At 53.6% G+C, this 22824-nt stretch overlaps 1 protein-coding gene across 10 annotated transcripts in view; it reads left to right on the forward strand.

Moving 5' to 3' along the window:
- The window catches only part of DLG3 (discs large MAGUK scaffold protein 3), a 77039-nt gene that overhangs the window by 4367 nt on the left and 49848 nt on the right, over positions 1 to 22824 (forward strand). For 5 of the 10 annotated variants that reach the window (XM_054075672.1, XM_054075673.1, XM_054075674.1 and 2 more), the window contains exons 3-4: positions 4203 to 4351; positions 5896 to 6051. In XM_054075672.1, coding sequence (XP_053931647.1) covers positions 4203 to 4351; positions 5896 to 6051 — 305 coding nt within the window. Of the gene's footprint in view, positions 1 to 4202; positions 4352 to 5895; positions 6052 to 19742; positions 20127 to 22824 lie in introns of those variants that run through there. The other 5 variants (XM_054075679.1, XM_054075681.1, XM_054075682.1 and 2 more) reach the window with 2 other exon arrangements.

Here is a 22824-nt window from a genome sequence, read left to right on the forward strand (position 1 = left end):
CGCACACAGCTGGCATACGCTGAGGCTCCAGACCCACTGGAGCACCGTGTCAGGTCTGTGAAGGTGGTGAAGCATTTCTGTTTTATTTGCTTTTCACCCCTGACTTTTTTTTCCCAGTGAGCTGCTAAGTCTCTGTCTGAAGTTTGCACAGAGTCATGGAGCTGGTTCAGCGTTTATCCAAGGGAGGAGGATTTGTAGGAGAGCTGTGGGTGTGCACCCTGGCACAGAGGCTCCCTTCTTGCTGCGCCGTACCATATACCAGGTGCTTCTGGCTCTAGCGTGGTCTCAGCCCGCAGAGGTCCCTCCTCTTGCAGCCTTTCAGCAACACAGGCCTGCTTCTTTTCAGCCCCTGTGGAACATGAACGCATGAGCATGTTATCTCCCTGTCCTCAGATCACATGCTTCTACAGGTCATGCTCTCTTGCGGCGTGCATCAGCTGGCTTGAGTTTGAACACCAAAATGCATTATGCCATAGTAGAGCTACCAGAAGTGCTGAACATCATGTAGGTTTTCAAATTGGTCCACACGGAAAATGCCACAGATACAGCTTTCCTTATGCCTTTTTTTCATTTGTTTTTTTTTGGTTTTTTGGGTTTTTTTGGTTTTTTTTTAAAGGATAAGCCCCAGTTTGCTCAGCTCCAGGGAAGGATCTGCTGGGATGTTCAGATAAAGTCTGTGTGGTGTCTAGGGCTGGATGAATCTGTCACTGTGAATGTGTCCAGCATTGCTCTGCACATACACCATTTTCTTCCAGACTCCTTTGAGCGCAGCACAGCTCCTTAAATCCTTGAGACCACTGTGCCAGGCTCAACTCCGTCCCTGGGTGCACACTGGCTCTGCCAGGACAGCTCTTGTCCATGAGGATGCTGCTGCTCAGCCCAGTGATGCGGGAGCTGCTCTGCACTGGAATGCACCAACTCCTGCTCTGCACAAAAGAAATTCCTTGGCTGTGCAGAGGGAAAACAGGCTGTGCTGGCTCCCTCCTCCTGGCCCCTCTCCCTGCATTAGAGGCCATGGAGCCAAGCGCGTGACTTGCAGGGAAACAGCCCAGCAAAAGGACGCTCGAGAAGCTTGGACTCGGGTGGCTGGGCTGGGGTGATCGTGGCCCTGCTTTCTCTCTGCTCCTCAGAGCCCCTCAGGGAGTTGCTTGGCCTTGTCTTGTGCCACCAAGGAGCACAAGGCTTGCACGCAGAAGCAGCTCTCTGACCTTTCCTTCCCGGAGCCAGGGCTGAAAGGGGCCGTTGTGCCCTCTGCAGCGGGCAGAGCTGAGCAGACAGTCAGGGTTTGTGTGCACTCAGCCACCCTGGCTGCAGGCGGCCCAGAGGGCAGTGGTCCTCCCAAAAGCCCTGTGGGGCTCAGCTCCCGTCCTGTGCCCAAGCGGTGCCTGGTGCAGACCCCAATGAGGTCCTGTCAATCCCAGCCCTCTCTTGTAGCTCCTTTTACCCCTGAAAAGGTTCCTCCCAGGGAGCCCTGCTGCTGCGGCGGCGCGAGGCGAGGCAGGCTGTTGCTGACCCGTGGTGCTTCGCTGCACGCTAAACTCCAGCAAGGGAGCGCAGCTTGCCAGCAGCGCTGCTGGGGATGGCAGTCATGGCTTCCCAGGGTGGAAAACTGGAGGAATCTGAAGGATTCCCAGCCCTGAGAACTCCTTTTCTTGCAAATTAGCCTGTAGCCAACGATGAAAACTCATAGCTTTCTTAAAAGCTCTCCTGTGGTGGTCATAGATCCGAATGCTTCCTGCGGTAGCAAGGATGCAGCTGGGAGGCTGGTGCGAGGCTGGAGTTTGTGCTTGGGGTAACTGCAGTGACACAGCTGATGACAGTGCACGTACTGGAGAAGAAACGTCATTTTCTGGAAGTGCATGTGCTGACTGGCACAAGGACAGTGCATTAGCCCTCGATGCTGGTGCTATAGAAATAGTTAATGACATTTATTTGACCTGTTGAGGAAACTGATAGACAAATTCTAATCTCTGTAAATCTTGAGTTACTCCTCCTAATTAGACCCAGAGCAGATTTGCACTGTCATCAAAGAGAAATTGGGATGAAAGACAGAACATGCAGCATCATCTTTTGCTACCCTGGTGTCCTCTTACTGACGCTTTCCAGTAGCACTACTTTCAAAGTGCACAGGTAAGGCAGACCTGTGTGCAACTTGTGATGCACATAAGAAATGAAGAAAACTAGCGTATATTTAAATTATCTTTAATGCCACATGCATGTGTGTCCTAAAATGTACTCCTGTCACAGCTGTGTGTCCTTTGCTGCCTGAACCCTGTCTCCCAGTCCTGAAATTCCTCTAACTCCTGGTTCCAATTCCCTCTCCCAGTAAGCATCTAGAATGGGCTGAGGGTTTCGGAGGTGGAGAGTGACTGCTTCGAAGGACAAGCCTCCTGCTCCTCAGGCAACTCGCCAGCTTGGCTGCCCGAGGCTGTGTTCCTGCAGCAGATGGGTGACAAATGGGAGTGCCAGCAGCGGTGCACGCCCGCGACGGGGCTGTTCAAATCCTGTTTTCATTTTTGCAAAGTTTTGTGCGTTCCAAACGTAATCCACGCAGCCAGGAGCCCCTGCTATCCCATTACACAATGACTATTTTCATAACCAGAGGGAGAGATGTTTTTGCACAAAAACAAAGTCCTGTTTGTGTGGTTGTGCAATGACTGCTTGCTGTGACCTCATGTCTGGTTTGGGAGGGCCTTGGGGGCTGCCAGCAGCACACTTGGCACCTGGGGGCTGCAGAGGGGACTCCTCAGGAGTGGTGGGTGGATCTAGGGACTCCCACTCCTCCTGTCATTGCCAGCTTCCCCATTTCTCCTGGGACATATGACAGAGCCTGGCAATGGTGTAGCACGAAGCAGCAGCTCCAAAAGCAGCCTCGACGCTGGGCAGTGGCACAGTGCTCCCTGGACTTGGGTGGCTAAACGGCCTGGCTGGGCTCCCTGTGGGCACAAAGCCACTCTGCCGGCAGCCAAGACTTGTAGCAGCTTTTTCCGTGTTGCTGGGAGGTCACCAGGCTGCCCCTGGGAGATGGATGATGGAGGTTGATGCCGCTCCCTGTCCCATCTGCAAGGTGGATGTGCTGCTGTGGTGCATGGGTATGTGATTAAGCACAGGGAGAAGATGGGGACCAGTGTCTGGGGTGCAATCCTGCTTTGTGAAAGCCACCCTGGAAAATTGCCTCAGTCAGTGCTCAGCATGTCCCTGCCTACACTGCCCAGCGCACACCAGATTTCCTTTGTAAATCTTTATAAAGTGGACATTAAATACCCTGTGGTGCCTTGGTGTGACATAGTTTCAGGTGAGAAATCACACACTGAAAGGCTGTCACAGCCATTTCATCCCTATGCTCCCAGAGAGTGGGGGGGGAACAGCCACAACCCCTTCGAGCTGAGACCCACTACTTGTCCTTGAGATTGCTGCAGAAGAGGGGCTCTCCAGCCTCCTCCGCAGCAGACACAAGTACAGAAAATTAACTTGGGTTCCTGACTTGGCTTTCCCTGCTCTGAGTGTTTATTTATACTGCTGTGACTTTTTGGCCCTGCCGACTCTGCCCGGCTTCCTGTTTCCCAGGTGCTTGAAGAGATTTATTAGTTTTTTATGTCTTTTGCAAGGCGTTTACCAAACTGTTTTGGCTGACCTTTTCGAGCTTTACCTTTAACCTGGCAGCATTTACCATCCTTTCTGGTTTTCTCACTTGGATACAGCTTCAACTGTTTAGATAATCACCTTCTCACTTTTAATGGCCTCTCTTCTCCTGTGGTCCAGCCTTGCTTTCCTCTCTTTTGCCTTTACAGTATCCTCCAAGCCAGGCATTGGGGCTGGCACATCCTGAAGGATAGTGGGATGGGGTGGGTTTATGATTGACATTGCTGAGCATGGTTTGCTCTCAGTCCCCATGAAGCATGTGGTCATTGCTCCATGGAAATTCCTATGCCTTCCACAGCCACGGGGCACTGTGCACTGAGCCAGGCACCCCATTGCATCTCTTGTCCTGCAGAAAGTGGGGGCATGGTGGGCAGTACAGCAAGGTTTGGAAGCCAGCAGGGCCGTGTCCCAGCCATCGCCCAGGTGCCAGCCTCTCCGAGAAGGCTCAGACTTACGATGCTTTGGGAGGAGAGTGAGTGGGCACGTGCTGCACCTTATGCAGGATGCTGACATCAGGCTGCCTCCCTGATCCTGTGGATGTTTCTTATGCTGTCTTTCAGATATCCATGAATTCTATGATTTCACGCTACGCTCTGCACCCCTGCAGCCTCCCAGCGCGGACACGTGTCACAGCACAGCCAGGCGGCACCATGGAACCAGTGAGCAAAGCTCCACAGCCACAACCGGAGAGCCCCAAAACCTCCCCAAGGTAAGAGCCACTCCAGCACAATGCTGCAGGGACAGACCTTGCACAGTGCTGCACGGGGGAGGAGGTGAGGGACAAGGAAGGCTACTGGTCACCGCAGCCCGGCCAGTTCATGCCCAGAGTGTTTCCACACCTCCTCTGTCATAGCTTGTGTCATTAATGAGGCAACTTCTCTCTGGTTCACAAGTGTTAATTGAATTACTCCTAGTACAAATGCCTTCTGCTCCAGCTCTGGTTCCTGCTCTGCTGTTGCAGCTGGATTAATTGCTGCCGTCTGACGCTGTCTCCCACAAAGGTGTTTTCAGCTCTCTGATGTAGCCACCTCATGGGCTGCTTTTGATAAGTGAAGTAGGATGAGTCTTTTTAAGTTTCCCTTTTCAGGTTTTTTTTTTTCCAGCTCTCAGATAACTTCTGTCCCTCTTATTTGCATTCTCTTTAATTTTCAACAGCCTTTTAAAAGATCGTGCACCAGGTGAGGAGGTAGGAATTGAGCAGTAGGGCCTCACTAATCTCAAAGGCACCACAGTAAATAAAATTGCCCTGTGCCTTTGCAGGTCCTCTTCCTATCCCCCCTCTCACTTTCTCATGCCCTGCCAAGAGATGCTATGGGATCTCCCTGAACTCGGGATACAAGAATATTTGTGCACAACCGCAAAAATTGGGGAATTCCTCCTTTCAGGGAAATAATCCTATCAAATAAACCCCTGTTTCTGCCTCAGGGACTGAATTGGCTTCCTATTATATATCTGTGCACAGATATCTCTATCTCCTAAGGTGGAACACTTTAAAGGAGTTTGATGATCAAGAACAGCGGAGGATAAAACTGCCCACAATCAGTGCAGGAGGTAGCTGTGTACCTCTGACTCAGGAACAATATTGGTCCCACTTTTTTATGTTCCTTTCATAGTGGCAGTCCCTTTAGTTAAAGGCAAACCTGCAGATCTAATCTATGTTTATGAATTAATTTTTAGTGATGTTATATCATAGGCAATGAGATTCTGCTTTGGCTTTTGGGGTCTTCTGTAGCCTTCATCCACTCACCAGCAAGCTCTGCTGGCAACAGCCACTGGCTCTGCAGCCTGGCTGGTCTGTGGAGCCCCGAGGTGGTGTGACAGTCAATAAGGACATTTAAAAATCAATGTGGAAACAAGTGGGGAAGCAACTGTGGGCCTGGCCCTGCAGTGTGGCCAAGCAAAACAGACGGTCTCAGGGCTTCCCTGCACCAAAGTCGGCCCAAGCCTGCTGATGCCATCAAATCCTTCCTCCTTTCTCAGAAAAATATTTATGAGGCGTTTCACTGAAATGTGAAACGCAACAAGGAGCTGCCTCTGCTTGGTGGTAGGACAGCCACAGAGTCCCCTGCCTGCAAGCCCCCACCATTGCCTGCAGTGCCCATGGGGTGGGGGACACAGACAGTGGAATGCTCCCTGAAGGCCATATGAGTCCCCTGCATGGGAAAAAGCTCATTTTGGCTCTTCCAGAAGCAGTGTGGGGGCCTGGAGGCAGCTGGCCTACCCTACTCGCATGTATCCCCTGTCTCATTTCAGGATCCGTCCCGGGACAGTGAGCAGAGGCTTCCCACAGGGGCTGGGGACAGTGCGCTGGGGACACCGCCGCGGCTGGTGAGGGTGACGGCACGGAGGACAGAGGCACCAGCCAGCGTCTGCAGCCTGGTGCTCGGCTCTCGCAGCGCCCTGCCCCAGGTGAGCCTCCGTGCACCCCACGCCACGTCCAACCCTGCCAGCCCAGCTAGCGGCTGGCACTGAGGGGACACACAGCACTGGGGCCATGTGCCTGTGGCACCGCAGGGACGGTGCCGGGGAGGCATTTTCCTCCCCTGGGGCTGGCAGTGTTTCCTCATGGCTATTCAGGTGATGCTCAGGCTAGGAAATCTAGCAGTCACCTCTGCCAGGGGCTGGATGGCACTGAAATCATCCCCTTCCGTTAGCATTTACTATGACCCAGTGTCAGCCCTCAGGACTCGGAGGGCAGGTAGATATGGTACAGAACTAAAGAGGCTGCATGGAGCTGGAAATCCTCCCAGCCCTGTCCCTCTCGCCCCCAGCGCTGGCACACTCCCACACTGCAGATTTCTTTATTTTTTTTCCCCTGAGCTCTTAAATGGCAGGTCCATTCCTCAGCTTACCGGGAGCTTTCCTCTGCTGTCTTATTTACTTGGAAACACCATTTATTTGGATGTGCATCGTAAATCTCAGCTTCCTCCTGGTATAAGTGCATCGCTTGGGCTAAACATTTGAGGAGAATTTTAGGGACAGCAAAGGGCAAAATGCACTTTTGAGAGGGATGGATGGAGCTCACCACAGATTTACAATAATATGAAAATGTTGTTTTCCTTGGCATAGTTTGAAATAATGTTTTGTTTGCGAAGTCAAAATGTTTTGTTTGCGAAGTCAAAATAATTCTTCTGAATTATTTTAAATACAAAAATTGCACTGCTTCTTTTCACTCCTTTTTAAATGTTTCTCTTCTAGTTCTGGACTGCAATAAAATGGGTAACACCCCATTTTTTTTCCTTACTGTTTAATTTCTCCTTTTCCTCTCACTACTCTCTAAGTTTTCCAACATTCACCAAATCTTTACCTGTTCTGGAAGGGTGGTTTTCTGACCAGACCTCAGTTGCCGGTCTCTGTTCACCAGTGTGAGGGAACCATGACTGCAGATACAGGAGTCACAGGGTAAAACCCACAAGAAGTGGGAGCCTGATCAGCTGGGAACAGTCATATTTTGTTTCCTAGCTGTCCCAGGCTATGGAGTGCAGTGGCTCTTGCATCCAGCCCCAAATATCTGGCTGAGTTGCAGTATCTTCTTTAACAGCAGCCACCTAGTTTTGATTTTAAGACTTCATGCAATGGGCAATCCACTGTGTCCCTAACCTGGCTGTCCTGATGGTTATTTATCTTTCCCATTAAAAATCCAGACTTTGCTGTTAGCCTGGATTTCTCTCACTTTAGCTCCCAGCCCCAGGAAATTTTGCTGCCTTTGTTTGCTAGGATAAAGGACCGTGGCAATCAGAAATGTTCCCAACATGTAGATATTTATAGATGCATCCAAGTTTCCTCTTAACTTTCGCTTAGATAAACTAAACAGATTGGCTTCTTCACTCTCTCAGTGTGAGGCAGGTTGTTCTAGCCCTGAAATAATTCCTGTCATTCTTTTCTGAAGCTTTTTTTATTTCCAGCCTCCTCCTTTCCCCGTCTGTGTCGGTACAGGTCAGGAGCCAGTCCTCAGCACTGGGCGCTGGTGCTTTCGGGGTCACCTGTCTGCAGGGACTACAGCTGCTGGCCCAGAGCAGGAGGTCACTGCCCCAAAAAGGGGACCCGGGAGGGCAGGACAGGGCTCTGGGAGGGCTGCGCTCTGGCAGAGCTCTCTCATCTGCAGCCTTTTACATCCCAGAAGCTGGCCAAATCGCAGCCTGGCTGCAGGCAGAGCAAAGGCCTGGAGAAGAAAAAGCATTTAGGGTGGTTGTGTTCAGCTGGGCTTAGCCATGTGCCTGAAGCTTGGCTTTCTGTGGAGATCCAGCAGCTTTCCTGGAAACAGGGACCAGGTGGTGCTGGAGAGCTGCAGGCTCACGTCCTGCTCCTCTGAGGCAGCCCGTGTGCTGGGATACAGAGGCCCCTGGTGAAACAGCGAGCCTGTTCCCCAAGATGTTATCTTCATCGCTGAGCACAGGCCTTACCCCAGCAGAGCAGGAGCATTTCCAGCAGTCCCCCATGTCAACAATCCAGACCATGACATGGGATGAGCCATGCCTGGGGGCAAGCTGTGTCAATGAACTGCCGTGCAGGCCCTACTTCGCATCCCTCACTCCTGCATGAAGGCACTGAGGACACCTCAGCATCACCTTCTGTGTCAGTTCTCAACAGCCCTGGCATGCAGGATGGCATCGGGGCTGGATAACACCTACACACCCAGCTCCTGCCCACCTCTACAGTGACTTCTTGCTTCCTAGCCTTTAATGCATGCTTTTTGTCATGGGCGTTTCCAAAGCGGGTTTCAGGAAAACAACTTGAGATGGCAAATGGCACTTTGAAGAACCGCAGAAGCTTTTGTAATAGATGATGTTTAATGCTAGGGCAGGGAGGGCACCAGCTGCAGGGCAGAACAGCTACCGACTTGGTGCTATCAGCCCAGGAACAAAAGCTCTAGTGGACGCTCTGCCACTGATAAAAGGCAAGATGATGAACTGGTTTGTCTTGCCTGAAGTAAGTGCAACTCGCTTCTCAAATCCGTTAATATAAATAAGTTTTCTGTTGTCCTGGCTTTGTCCTCTCCCCTGCCTGCAGCTCTCTCCAGCAGTGACAGCAGAGCAAAAGCCAACAGAACCTGCTTCAGCCAGGAAGACACATGAAAAATAAATTGCCTCTCCGCACAAATGCTTCCAGGAACAGGAAATTTTCTGTCTGCTGGCAAGGATGTGTGTGCACTCCAAGTAGCCCCGCAGTGTGCAAATGGCTGCTACAAAGGAAGTGAGATCAGTAAATACAGCAGCATGTGCTTCCTGATGGCGAGGCTTAGTGGGCTGAAACCATCCGTCTATGTGAAAGTGGACATTCAACAGGGCAAGAGCCAAGGGACTCGGCCAGCTGAAATGCCCTGTTGAGGCGCTCAGAGGCACAATGCTGCCTGAGTGCTGAGGTTTGTGAGGTTTTATACACCAAATCCTCCATTTCCACCTTTTCCCAAACCCCGTGGTTGCCTTAGCAGTGCTTCTCAGGGTTTGTGGTGCATCTGTAGCAGGAAGACCCACAAGGATGCTCCCGTGGCCGGTGCTGCTCGTCTGTGCTCCCAGGCTGGCAGCAAGGCTGTGTCTCTCGGTAAACACTTCACATTCTCCGTGCAGGGAGCAGAGAACAGCCAGCTGTAAAGATAAATGGAAGAGGAGTGCCACTGATAATCAGAAACTCTGCGCCGGGGAGGATGCGCTGCTCTTCCCCTCTCCTGCCTCCCAGCACAGCTCTGCAGCCACTCTGACTTCATCCCTGTCATCGCACCAGTGCGGTGCCGCCCCTCCCGCGGTGGCCTGGCCGTGAATCCCTTCTGACTGCCAAGGGTTGCGTTGCTCCACTGCCCAATGCCGCAGCTCGGTCCTTGCTCCACAGCAGACACTGAGCAGGCCGTAACATGGTGGAGGGAATGAGCAAGAATGCTTCAGAAGACAGGCATTCGCTGTGTGCTTCAAAGCTGCCAGTGAATAGGAGACCTTGCTGGCAAGGGGTGCTGCCGCTTTCGCAGGCTGTGTGCATGGGATGCCACTGAGCTTGCCCACAGCGGGCCAGGTGCAGGCTGTGCTTTAGCCCTGCTGGATTGACGCCAAAAATGTCCCCTTCCCTCACTGCATCCCAGGGAGGACACAGTTCAGCTCTGCAGAAGCACTCTGGCAGAGTGCTAGGAGGCCTCCTTGCTGCACCTGCCACTGAAGAAGATGCATCCATCTGCCCTGTAATCCACAGTTCAAGTGCCAGAAAGGTTCATGAAACTCCCTGGGGAACTGGCAGAGAAAAGCAGGCTGTGCCGCCAGTGTGGTGACCAGCTGTCTGCTTTGCCTCTCCTTCTCTTGAGTGCTTTTTCCTCTTTCCCAATTTGCCTTTGGCCAAAGAGAAGGGCGTTCCTGTGCTCTGCACCTTTGCCTGGTGGGAGCAGCTCTGGGCTCCTGTAGCAGGTCAGGATGGTGTGCAGCAGATGCTTGCAGCTGCAGAAATGCCTGCTGCAAGCTCCCCGCTCCCCCTTGCCCTGGCTACAGCCTCACTGCTCTTAATTTTCCCTGCAAGATGCGTGAGAGGAAGCACCAAGTAGCTGTTTGCTATTGCAAAGAGCATCAGGGAAATTAAGCAGGCCCCTGATGTGGATGAATGTCCAATAACAAATTCAATCCCCCACGAAGTTGCTTGGTTGCTTGTGCCCTGCTGTCCCCACCACCCCGTATCCTCTCTGTGGGCTGGCTGGGCAGGCAGCTGAAGCCATCGCTACAGGCTGGGCTGACCACTGCTTTATCTCAGCTCAAGCCTGAAAGCATCAGTCCTGCAGTCCCGAAATCCTGGGAAGAGGGTAAAGCAATGGGAGCAAAGGAGCAACCAGCTCCTGGAGGGACCTCCCACCCCACTGCATCCCCATGCAGCTTTGAAAGCATGGTTAGTTTTAGGAAAAGCAGAGGAGATAAGCAGCAACCCACAGCCCAGAAGCTCTGGCTGGTGCCCTGGGGTCACTTGAGCTGCTTTGTGCTTGGAGATCACTTCAGGGCTCTGCATTCAGATGTTCGCCAGCAGTTCTGTGTTACAACACTGCAGACACAGACTCAAAAGCCAAAGTGCTGAAGCCAAGAGAGTGTCTGTCTGCAGTAACATGCTCAGACTGAACCATACATCATCCCTGCACAGCACTGACACCCAGCTGGGCAGCCTGCTGCCTGTGTCCTAAGGATGCTGCTGCTCAAAGCGGGGGTCAGCACAGGCTGTGTCAGTAAGAGCTGTCACTTCAGTGGACATTTTGGGGTTGAAGGGCCTCAGCTTTTCTAGAGGCTCCTGCTATTCCTGCTGCAAAGATGAACAAGGAGATGCTTAGACCTCAGGTCTCCCAGCTCGATATACAGTTTCAACAAAGGATTAAGAAGTCAGTACAGCCACCAGGCCGTCAAACCAAAGGCTCATGCATTGTTCCTCTATTTGGGGTCTTTCTGTCTAAAAGAAGCAGCGAAGGGTAGTTCATTGGCAGAGCCCAAGACTTTTCTGGCTGTGTAGTAGTGGAAAGTCCTGCTGTACATAGGGATGTTGGTCCATCCATTCATCTAAGTCATCATCACTGTTGAAGTTCTTTTGTTATGGTGTGAGTATGTGCAGTGCTCCTCATGCAGTGGCAGAAAGGGAACAGCGAGTGGGAGGCTTTGGGGAGAGTCCCACAGACAGCCACACTCCAGAGTCATCCAGATGAGCCCGGAGTCCATCCATCCTCCCTCCAAATTCATGCTGCAGCTTTGTTTGCCTCCATCTAGTGCACGTCTGCTCATCCCCACGGGAGCACAACTGCTGGGGAGAGTCGCACACCAAGATTCACCCTGATAGGTTTCATGTCTAGCTCTGAAAGCAAGAACTGAGACTATTCGCAGGCATCTCAGCTGAAAAGGGGCCAGTTCTATCAGTGCCTTGGCCAGGAGTTCCATGAACTGTCATGCTGTCCTGCTGGGTTTCTGTCTGCTTTTCTCATCAGGTTTCCAAAATTAGTTGGTGCAGCCTCGGTGCAGGGTCCTCACAGCAGTACCCACGTCCTTCCTTTCTTGCTTTGACTTGTTGGGTGACTGACGACATTCCTGCTACCAGCAAAGTGAAGCATTGGAGCCAGTCTCCATAGCACGAACCAACCAGGGGTTGTCAAAGTGTGGAGCCTTTCTGCCCACAGCATGGCATGTGCCACCCTGACTTCCACCCATCCACATTCCGCTTCCCATCACAGCCACCCCAGCATCTTGGGAAGCTGAGGACAAATCTCCTGGGTGCATTTCTGCAAAACAAATGGGCTCTCCTCACCATTTTTTAAAGGAACAAACCAAGCTTAAAGGCAGAGCCTGGCAGGCCAGCTGCTTTCTATCTGGAGCGCTGGAGCAGAGGGAACGTTGCTGCATCTTAATGGCGTCGGGCTGGATGAAAATCAGGATTCTGGTGGCAGAGACAATACTAGCAGTGTTATAAATAGAGCAGCCACGATAACTGCTCAGGAAGGTTTATAGTCTTTAGGATTTGTAGGATCAGTATCAAGCTACGCTGAGAGATCCATTATCCTTGGCATTGGCAGGAGCTAAAGGAATTGCAGGGAAAGGAGGACAGTGGATGAGTGCAGGTTTGGGAACCATCCCCCTTGTGAATCTGAGTGCGAGCCCTTTGAAAGGTGCTCTCTGCTGTGTGCTGCTTTCCCTTGCTTTGCTCTGCCTGCTCTGGGGGTTGGACCATGCGTGGCTGCAGCAGTGCAAGCGTTTCGAGCCAACTTTGTGCGCTGCTACAGGAAGCGAAGGTTTGCTCCAGGGCAGCGCCCACCAGCCTATAGGTACAGAGCACCTTGCAGGAGCCTTGCTGGCATTGCGCCTAAAATGATTCCAACTTTTGAGACTCGGGCAAAGGCTTCCTGCGGTTTGTGGCCTAGATAGCTCTCAGGGCTGGCACCGCTCAGGGACATCAGCGTCTGTGCCCAAAGCACTGGCATGGAGAGCATCATGCCTGGCCGGCATCACTTCTCCAGCCTCACAACCAGCTTCCCACCTGCACATGTCCAGGAAACGTGGTGATGTCCTGCCAGGCTGTCTCCACCTTTTGAGGAGTATTTTTAGATCAGGTCGTTTCGCAGCCTGGGCTCCAGCAGACTGCAGGAGGAGCTGTGGCAAAGCAAGAAAGAGGGCACTGCACTGCAGTGCAAAGGGGTACTCAAGCTGGTCCTGGAGCTGGTTTCCTTGCTGAAGCCAGGGGTAAGCTCTGCCCTCTGCTTCGTGGCTGTGTTGCAGTCCTGTCGCTGCACTGTTCTTTTCGGCACCCTCAGCACACCGCGCAGCTGCCTCACCTCAGCGCGGTGGTAGATATTGCAGAGCTGAACCTCACAGGGTGATTTTGCAGGGAGGTTTTTCAAGCTTTGAGGCTCTGCTGCTGCGGAAATACTCAGGCGTTAGTGCTCTGGTTCAGAACAAGAGCGTGGTGATGAAACCCTCCCAGCCGCCTGCTCTCACCTCGCAGAGCTCATGGCATGTCTTTGGCGTGAAACTCAACCCGGCTGTGCGCTCTGCTCCCTGGGGATGCCCAGTCGCTGGGACCCGACCATCCCTTCTCCAGGCCAAGCCATAAAGCCAGGGTGAGGGAAGCAGCACATCGTCCCTGGATGACACCCATCACCTAGAGCTTGCCTTGCTGGTGGCTAACTCCTGAGGAACACACTATACCGGTGCGCCTGGGCCTCGAACTGCCTCCTCGCTCCGTGCCCGGTTCGAGGGTCACTTCGGGGCTTCGGAAACGGCCGCGTCTCCTTCTCCCAGCGCGCGAGCGGCGGTGGGTGGGGCCGAGGGGGGGGTGGGGCCATCGCCCCTTTAAGAGCGGCCCGTGCGGCAGCGGCGCCCCTGCGGCTGGCGCGATGATTGGCCGAGCGGGCCGGAGGCGGGGCCGGCCATTCACAAATCTCCGAGCGGAACCGCCTCCCTTAAACGGGCCGTGCAGCGCAGGCAGCGAGGGCTGGGGCCAGCTGGGGACCGCTTCCCGTCCCCCGAGGGCTCCCAGGGACACTAGCATTCGCCTCTCTCCGCGAGCCTGGGGAGGTTCCCGAGCTGGAAGGTGTGTTCTGGGGCAGCACAGTCCGCTATATCCCTGCAAGGCACTGGCTGGGGACAGGGGGAACGGGCTTTGCTCTGGATAGGGCAGATTGGAGCAGGTCTGAGCAGGCTAAAGAGACAGTGTGGACCCACAGAGCCCCCCTCTTCATCCCCCAAACGGGGTACGAACAACAGAGGAAAGGGCATCCTTTGGCCTTGGATGTAGGGAAAGGTCCCTATGGGTCAGTCTGTGCTGCCCAGGGCAGCGCCGGATGTGAGCAGAGAGATGCTGAGCCACTGCAGCACTTTCAGAGCCACATTTTGACCCAGTCCAAGGATGGGGCTGGTGCCTTCAGGGGTGGCTGTTGGTGGAGAGCCCACAAGAGCTGACTTGCTGCACTTTGCGGTCCCAAGGACTTACTGGCATGGGCAGGAGACATCTGCCAGCCTTGTACAGCATGAGCAGGGGGTGTTCAGCTGCTACTCATCTTGGTGTGTAAGCACGCTCAGGGACAACTTGGGACTCGTGAAAGATGCTGGGAAGCAGGATGTTTAGTGGAGTCACTCTAGGCACAGCTGGTTGGAAATCAAGGTACAGGACCAAAAAGATATTAACCAATTCTCCTAAAGACATGGGAATACCTTGCTCTAACTCTAGCTTGGAGTGGTGAAGTTGTGCCCTAGTCATGTTTTCAAACCTTCCCTCTGCTCCATCAGGCTGGAAATGTGCTTTATTATGAGGGAAATGAAGTGCGCACAAGGACTAGGCACCCACAGAGCTCAAGACGTGGCAGTGCAGTAATTGCCGTGCCTGTGCAGCAGTAAAGCTCCGCTCTTACATCCAGGGAGGTGCCACAGGTAGGCAGCCCAAGGCCAGCCCGTGTTTCAAGTGCTCCAGCACAAGGTAGGAGCTTCTCTGCTGGGTGATGGGGAGAGTGGCTCTGGGGCTGCGTTGTGACGCTGTCAGGAAATCCATAAAGCCCGCTGCAGTTGATTGCTATTAAATAGAGCCTCGGGGCTCTCCTTTACAGGGAGGGAGCCCAGGCTGTGTGGCAGGGACCTGCCACAGGTCTCCATTGCTTCTCTCCCCTACCAGAGCAGCCACGGGAGACATTTAGCTGTCTGTAATTTCCATTTCAGAAAGCAGCTGGTTGTGTTTATTGAAGACCCTCACACCATTGCTGCCACAACTGAGGATACGGGAACTGTGTAGTGGCACTGGGCAGTGAATCAGGGATCATTAATACAGTAAAGATGGTTTTGCTGTGGGGAATAATTTCTTTGGCAACTGTCATGAGAGTGCTGAGAGCTATCAGTGCCTTGGTATGCCTGGTTATTATTATCCAGCTGCACACTTCCCAGCATGAATGACTGCCGGTGGAAAGGAGGAACAGTCTCAGTGTGAGGTGTTCGTTATTCTGCCCCTTCCTACTCACCCCTGACTGTGTAAGCTCTCCAGCGCTCACGGGAGCCTCCAGCCCCATCTGCCCACTAGCTGTGCAGCTGGCTCTGCAGAGCGCCTGTTCGAGTTTCATTTGACAAGCCCCAGACACAGCAAATTACAAATCCCTGCTGGATGGGGGTCTGTGGCACTGCTAAGAAACTGATGGATGGACTGAGCTGGATTTGTTTGCTTCTTCCGTTTGCTGCTCATCTCCTTGTGGTCTGCTCCTCCCCATGCATTTACCTCTCGGTGCTTGTCAACCCCGTTCTCAGTTGGCTGCTGCAGACCCTGCAGTCTCCTCTGCACTTTGGATTTTGGGTAGCTTTTTGCAGGTGATTGCAGTTGAGAAAGGTATCTCCCTCATGCAAACCTGTCCCTCGCCTCCTCCCCCAGCATTACAAAGATGATACCTTCCCTGTATTGCGTGGCTCTGGTTACCCTGGCAAGGACCCAGCTCTGGCTTGGGCTAAAGTCAAGAACCAGCGTGATGGTGCTCGTGTGACCCCACTTCTGCAAGGACCTGGCTGCCTTCAGCCTGCCCCATCTTCTGCTCCTAGAAAGGCTGTAGGTGCAACAAACCCTTAGCTCCTGGTCTCTCACACTTGCCTTCCTCTTCCCACAGGACTTCATCTAAGAGGAAGGAAGCAACTATAGGGGCTGAAATGCCAATAACTCCAGATAAAACCTAGCTCCGTGCCGCCTTCGTGCCGTGTAAATAGCACCATCTCTGGGGATTTCTTGACACTTTGCTGAAATTAGCACCACCTGTAAAAAGAGCAGCTGCCAAAGCTGAATTTAAATACGATGGGATGGCTTCTGGCAGGAAGAGGGTAGAGGATGAGAGAGCTCCTGGTTTCTTTGAATCTCTTTCCTCTGTAAAGGCACTTGCCTAAAAATCAGCTCCCAGCTCCTTTAGCCGTGCTCCATGCCTGTATCACTGGGGCAAAATGCCCACAGCTGCCTGAAGGTGCCGGCCACCCGCCTGCCCTGCCAGAGCATGATACCATGACCCGAGGTTCTTGCAGTGTTAGGGAGGGTTGCAAGAAGTGGCAGCTACCAGGATTGCTTTTTTTTTTTAATTTTAATTTGGGCTACTAAGCAGCACATGCAGTCCCCTACAAACAAGTAGGAATTAAACTACTCTCGTGGGAGCTAAATTGGGAAATGCACGTTTTCAGGAGGAGAGATGCGAGTGGGTAGGAAAGGGCTCCATCAGAGCTGATGAACAAGGGCCCTCCGTTTGCAGGCAGTGATGAGGCACTAACAGATATGAGAACTGGGGGAAGCAGAGGAAGGGTTTAGATCACGCAGCTGTCCATCGTGTGGAGATGTTCTTAATTTCTTAAAGCTTGAAGTGTAGAGTTCTCTGTTAATACCAATACTGCATACTTTCCTTCTGTTATGGCTTAGCCCCAGCGGGCAACAAAGAACCACGTGGCTGCTCACTCACTCCTCTCCTGCCCCTGGTGGGATGAGGAGGAGAATTGGAAACGAAAAAGGTAAAACTCGTGGGTTGGGGTAAAAATGGTTTAATAGGGCAGCAAAGGAAGAGAAAATACAACAACAATAATAGCAGTAAAAGAATATACAAAACAGGTGATACACAATGCAAATTGTTCACCACCTGGAAACTGATACCTGTGTGTCCTCCTGAGGCAGAATCCCAAGCCATGCTTACCGAGCCACACCTACTGAACCATGATTACCGATCCGCGAACCGTGTTGCCAGGCCCTCTCTGCACCTGACATCTAAACCCTAGCATGCTGGGAATGGCGTCACAGTATGGAATATCCCTTTGGCCAGTATGGGTCAGCTGCCCCAGCTGTGTCCCCTCCCAGCTTCTTGTGAAAATCAGCTGTATCCCAGCCGAATGCAGGACACCGTCCATGCACACAAACAGTTTTTCACTGATTAAAATAGTTCTGAACAAGCTTGCTTTGCATGCAGGCATCCAATCCATCCTTGCTTTAGTGAGCTCCTGGGGTCTGCAGTGTCCTGTGGCATTGAGCTCCACAGGGTAGGAGCACTTTCTTACAGGAAGCCATTGGCTTCATCTTGCTGCATCTCTAGGTCTTTGGGTCAGTGCCACAGTGCCCCCGGGCCCCATAACTGACAGCAAGAACCCCTGGAAGCAGCAGGGTTTACCTGCAGAGCTCTTTCCAAGGGCTCAGCAGCAGTGCTGTGCTTGGACACTCGAGGCCAGCATGGTGGGGACAGGCTCTCTGGACTTGCTTGTCCAGGAACAGTATAACTATCCTAAACTTGCAGCTGGGAAAATTTTGGTGTAAAGTATCTGAGCCACAACACTGCTTCATGGAATTAAGCATGGAGCAGCACATGATCGTGGCATCCCTCCTGTGACAGAGGTAACCTGAGCAGCCCAGAGACAGGGAAGCACAGGCAATGCTGGAAGAGGACGGGCTCTGCATCATGCAGTGGGGACTGTGGAGCTTGGGGACAATGTGGATCCTAATTATGGGCTATTTTCTGCCCCCTCTGCTTCACCCAGAAGCAATTATTTAATTTGACCACTCGAGAGCAAAACACTGCAGGATCACCTCTGCAGTGGTTAAGTGCAGAAGTAATTTTGTATTGCAGTTTAAAGAGCTAAAGAAACAAGGAGTAGACAGGGACATTGGTCTGACTGGCTGTCACTGCTTCCTCTTCCTAGGGCCCCGCTTGTGAGCAGGGCTCTATTATGCCAGCTGCATGAAGCCAGTATGAGCCTGCAGATATTGCCGCCTGAATCTGAGTGTTGAACCACCATGTCTTGTGGCTCAGCTTGCGGTCACCTCCTGCTTCTGTCTCATTCCTTTACCTGTATCCCATGGTATTGCACACCTTTTGTTGTATTTATGTACCATTTCTTGAAATAATTCTTCACCCACACTAGTGTTCATTACAACCCTTAGGCATTCGGTTCAGGTTCTAACTGGTCAGATGTGGAGTTTTGTAATGTTTTTTCTTTCTATCATCCAATTTGTCTGGCTGACTCTCTTCTGCACTTCTTCCAGTCCAGCACTTCTGTGCAAGAGGTGAGGGATTGTCTGAGCTGCACTGGGAGCAGCGCCCTTGCCCTGCTCTGCCAGCAGGCATTTCTGCCCTGCTTTTACCATCCCCTGACAGCAATCGGTAGAAAGCCCAGCAAAGGCCCTGGGGGGAGCAAGACACCCCCAATGCAGCCACAGCTCACTGTGCAACAGCAGCATCCCCAGGGTGCTGTGTTGGAGCACGCGGTAACATTTCCAGCCGAAGCAGGGTGAGAGCTGACATAAGGATGCTACAGAGATGTTGCTGCTGGGCCAGTGACCATGCTTTAGGTCTGGAAAAATGATTTCATACTCCAGTGCAGATCACAGCTGATGGGAGGTGAACACCTCTTGGTGTCAGACATGAAGCTGGCAGGGCTTCCCATCGCCACGCCGGGGCTAGAGGAATGGAGCTGCGTAAGAGCTGCCTGGTGCAGGATGAGGTTTAAGAAGGCCAAGTGCAGAGTCCTGCACTTGGGACACAACAACCCCATGCAGCACTACAGGCTTGGGGAAGAGTGGCTGGAAAGCTGCCTGGCAGAGAAGGATCTGAGGGCATTTGACAGTGGCTGAACACGAGCCAGCAGTGTGCCCAGGTGGCCAAGAAGGCCAACAGGGCCAAGAAGGCCAACAGCATCCTGGCTTGTATCAGAAACAGTGTGGCCAACAGGACCCGGGAAGTGATTCTGCCCCTGTACTCGACACCGGTGAGGCCGCACCTGGAATCCTGTGTTCAGTTTTGGCCCCTCACTACAAGAAAGACACAGAGGTGCTGGAGCAAAGGGCAATGAAGCTGGTGAAAGGGCTGGAGAACGAGTCTTATGAGGAGCGGCTGAGGGAACTGGGGTTGTTTAGCCTGGAGAAGAGGAGGCTGAAGGGAGACCTTATCACTGTCTACAACTACCTGAAAGGAGGTTGCGGAGAGATGGGTGTTGGTCTCTTCACCCAAGTGACAGGTGATAGGACAAGAGGGAATGGCCTCGAGCTGCACCAGGGGAGGGTCAGGTTGGACATTAGGAAAAATTTCTTCACCGAAAGGGTTCTCGGGCACTGGCAGAGGCTGCCCAGGGAGAGGGTTGAGTCCCCATCCCTGAAGGTGTTTAAAAGACGGGTGGATGCGGTGCTCAGGGACATGTTTTACTAGCGGACAGGTACGGTTGGAGCTGCTCATCTCACAGTCTTTTCCAGCCTAGCGGTTCTATGGTTCCTGCTCCTCCCGGGCGCGAGGAGCGGCGGAGCCGCGCGACCCCATCCCCGCCGCCCGGTGCGGCACCGGCGAGCGGCTCTCTGCGCCGGGGCGGGGCGCGGCGGCTCCGCGGGCACGGATTGGCCACCGGGCTGGGGAGGGGGGCACGGGGGATGCTCAGCGCCGCCGCAGGTGCCGTTCTCCGAGTCGAGCCGAGCTGAGCCGAGCCGAGCCGGGCCGGGCCGGGCTGAGCTGAGCTGCCCCATGCAGCGCTGCGGGGCGGAGCCGCTGCCCCGGGAGCGGCCCCGGCACTGAGCGCTGCTGCGGGAGATGCGGCGGCGCGGCCGCACCGCTCTGTAACCACCCCCTTCCTCCTCTCCTCCTCCTCCTCCTCCCGCCCGCGGGGCCGGGGGCGCCTCCGAGCATCCCTCCCTCCGCGCCGCCTCCCTCCCTCCCTCCCTCCCCGCTCTATGGTGTGAGGGCAGCGATGCACAAGCATCACCACTGCTGCAAGTGCCCCGAGTGCTACGAGGTGACGCGGATGGCGGCCCTGCGGCGCATGGAGCCCCCTTCCTACGGCGAGTGGCAGCACGAGCAGTACGGCTACGGCGGGTACGGCTCGCAGACCCTGCCCGCGCCCGGGGGAGCGGCGCCCGCCGCCCGCGGCAAAGCCAAGCTGGGGGCCCCCCCGCGCGACCCCGCCGCGATGAAACCCACGGCGGCGACGACGACGACGGTGGCGAAGAACGCGCCCAAGGTGAACGGGAGCGGCCCGGGCTGGTGGCCCGAGTGCACGTGTTCGAGCCGCGACTGGTACGAGCAGGTACGGGCCAGCCCCGGGCAGCGGCTCCGCGGGGCGCGGGAGAAGGAGCGGGGTCACGGCGGGGAGCGGCGTGGCCCGGGCTGGGGCGGGGACCGGGCTGGAGGCTGCCGCCGTTCTGCTTGGCCGGCATCGCCGCTTGGGTTGGTCACCGGCATCGCCGTGGCTCAGGTTTGACATCGCCGTAGCTCAGTCTGGCATCATCATGGCTCGGTTTGGCATCGCCGTGGCTCAGTTTGGCATCACCGTGGCTCAGTTTAGCATCGCGTGGCTCAGTTTAGCATCGCGTGGCTCGGTTTGGCATCACTGTGGCTCAGTTTAGCATCGCTGTGGCTCGGTTTGGCATCGCTGTGGCTCAGTTTAGCATCGCTGTGGCTCAGTTTGGCATCGCTGTGGCTCAGTTTGGCATCGCTGTGGCTCAGTTTGGCATCACTGTGGCTCAGTTTAGCATCTCTGTGGTTTGGTTTAGCATCACTGTGGCTCAGTTTGGCATCGCTGTGGCTCAGGTTAGCATCGCTGTGCTTCAGGTTGGCATCGCTGCAGGTCGGGCTGTCTGCCGTGGTCCTGCCCAGCAGAGGAGGTCTGCATCAGAGCCATCTGCCGAGCTGAGCAGGCTGGGTATTGCTCAGCACAAGGTGGGCTTTGGGTGCGTTGGTTTTATGGATACCCCACACAAGGTCCTCGTCGCTTACAGTGTCGTAGCTTGAAGCCCCGGCAGTGTCGAGGGCATCCCGTCGTATGGTGTTCAGCAGGCGTGGGGTGTGCTGCCTGCTGGGCAGCCTCGTGGGCTTATGGTGCTGTGTGCCAGCACTCCCAAACTGGCACCTGCTCTCCATTGAGTTCTGGTTTCCTCGCTGGACTGCTACGTCCCTGCTCCCTGAGATTATTACGTAACCCTGCTCTGGTCGCTGGCATGCTGTGTGCTTTCTGCCCCATTTCACTGCCTCCATTTCTTCCCACACACATTCACTTTATTAGTGATCTCCTCCAGGACCTATTCTTGGGCTGTGTCTCTCTTTCTCCCCTAAATGGAGAGACCAGTCTTGTTTTGAACCCACAAGCCAGCTCAGAAAATGGTTGAAGCTGTTTGCAAAGCATTAAAATGGAGGCTAGACCCTGCCTGAAAAACAATTTACCCTGCTTTACAGAAAGGCATTTCAATTTGCTTCTTCTGCCTCTTTCATTCATTATCTTCAAACCTCACATGATTTCTTATTGATCCTTCTAATTATTATTTCAAGGCACTGTAGCAGGCAGACACATGGGAATCAATGGGAATTCTCTCCTCCTTTCCTCTCGGAAAACACAACTGTCTTCCCCTCCCCTGTTTTTTTCTTCATTACTGTCTGTCTGTAGTTGTGGTTGAAATAATTAGATTCAAACCTGATCCACTCAGATGATATTTACAGAAAGCACCCAAAATCCCAGCCACCTTCCTGTCAGCCTGGTCCTGCTTCTGTCTCTTTCTCTGCCACTCTTTGCATCAAAATCAGCCTCAGCTCTCTCTCGCCTGCTGATTCCTGGCAAGCATTCTTCCATCTTTCCTCCCTTTCCTTCTCTCCATCCAGAGCAGGAAGCTCAGGGAGCCGAGTGGGAGCAGGGAACTGAAGCATGTCTGCTCCCTCCTTTCCGCTCTTGCTTGCATGAAAGGTCCGGCCCAGGGTTCCTGGTAAGATGATTGCGTGCAGGCTGGGAAGAAAGCGATGCCAGCTGCATTGCTGCCCTGGCAGGCTGGGCAGAGAAGCCTTTCATGTTTTTGCAATGGTGGAAGAGAAATCATTGTCTCTTTGTGGTGCTGCCATGGAGCCCTGGGGCTTGGGCTGCTCTGAAAGTCCATATTGGAAATCTCTGCTTGACCTTAGCCTTTCGGAAGATGGGCAAAAAAAAAAAAAAAATAAAGAAGAAAAAAATTAAGAGCTTCTCACAGCATTGTTAGCGACAGAGGATGCTTCTCTGTGTGAGGCTACATGTGCATAGCAGGGTCTGCATGTAGAATATGACGTGTGTGGTATGTGCGCTGCCTGTATCAGAGCAGGCAGGATTGCTCCCTGATGTGTAGTAAATGAATGCAATGAGTAAAGCCTTGCAGCAAATACCTCAGCAGTGCTCCCCTTCGGATCCAAGGGTACAAAGTGCCTGAGCCGTCAAGAATCCATGTTCTTCCAGTCCAGTGGTGGGCAGAGGGGCAAAAGGTGGTAAAATGGAAATAGCCGGGCATGGCTTGTGCCCAGGCAGGCGAGTATGGCTCTGAAAGGCCAGGAGATATTGGGCTCTGGGTAGATTTGGCCAGATGCTGTGGATGCCAAGCTGGTCTCCTTCGCAGGAGCTGAGGAAGCAGCCTCCACGTTCTCGAGAGCCCCGGCTAGAGGCAAGGCTGCCATTTTTCAGGGCTGCCTCTTTAAATGAGCTCCCCATCTCTGGAAGCACTTCCAACAGCAGAGGTGGGAAGGGGTGTGTGGGCCAGGAGGCTTCCTTGGCAAAGCAAGGATCTGTTCACCTCCCAGGGAGCTTCACCACCTCTCATTTAAGCCTTTTTTATTCCCTTGCTTTTTCACGCAAGCAGGCGAGAGTGCGCACTGCCTGAGTGCGCTGCCATGGTTCTGCACGGATGCTCTGACATCAGAAAAGTGCTCACGGTTGCATATGGTGGTGTATGTTCTCTGACATCACGCGTACTCGCAGACCCTGTGCGCATCTCCGC

Source organism: Cuculus canorus, chromosome 10, assembly GCF_017976375.1.
Source record: "Cuculus canorus isolate bCucCan1 chromosome 10, bCucCan1.pri, whole genome shotgun sequence".
Lineage (NCBI taxonomy): Eukaryota > Metazoa > Chordata > Aves > Cuculiformes > Cuculidae > Cuculus > Cuculus canorus.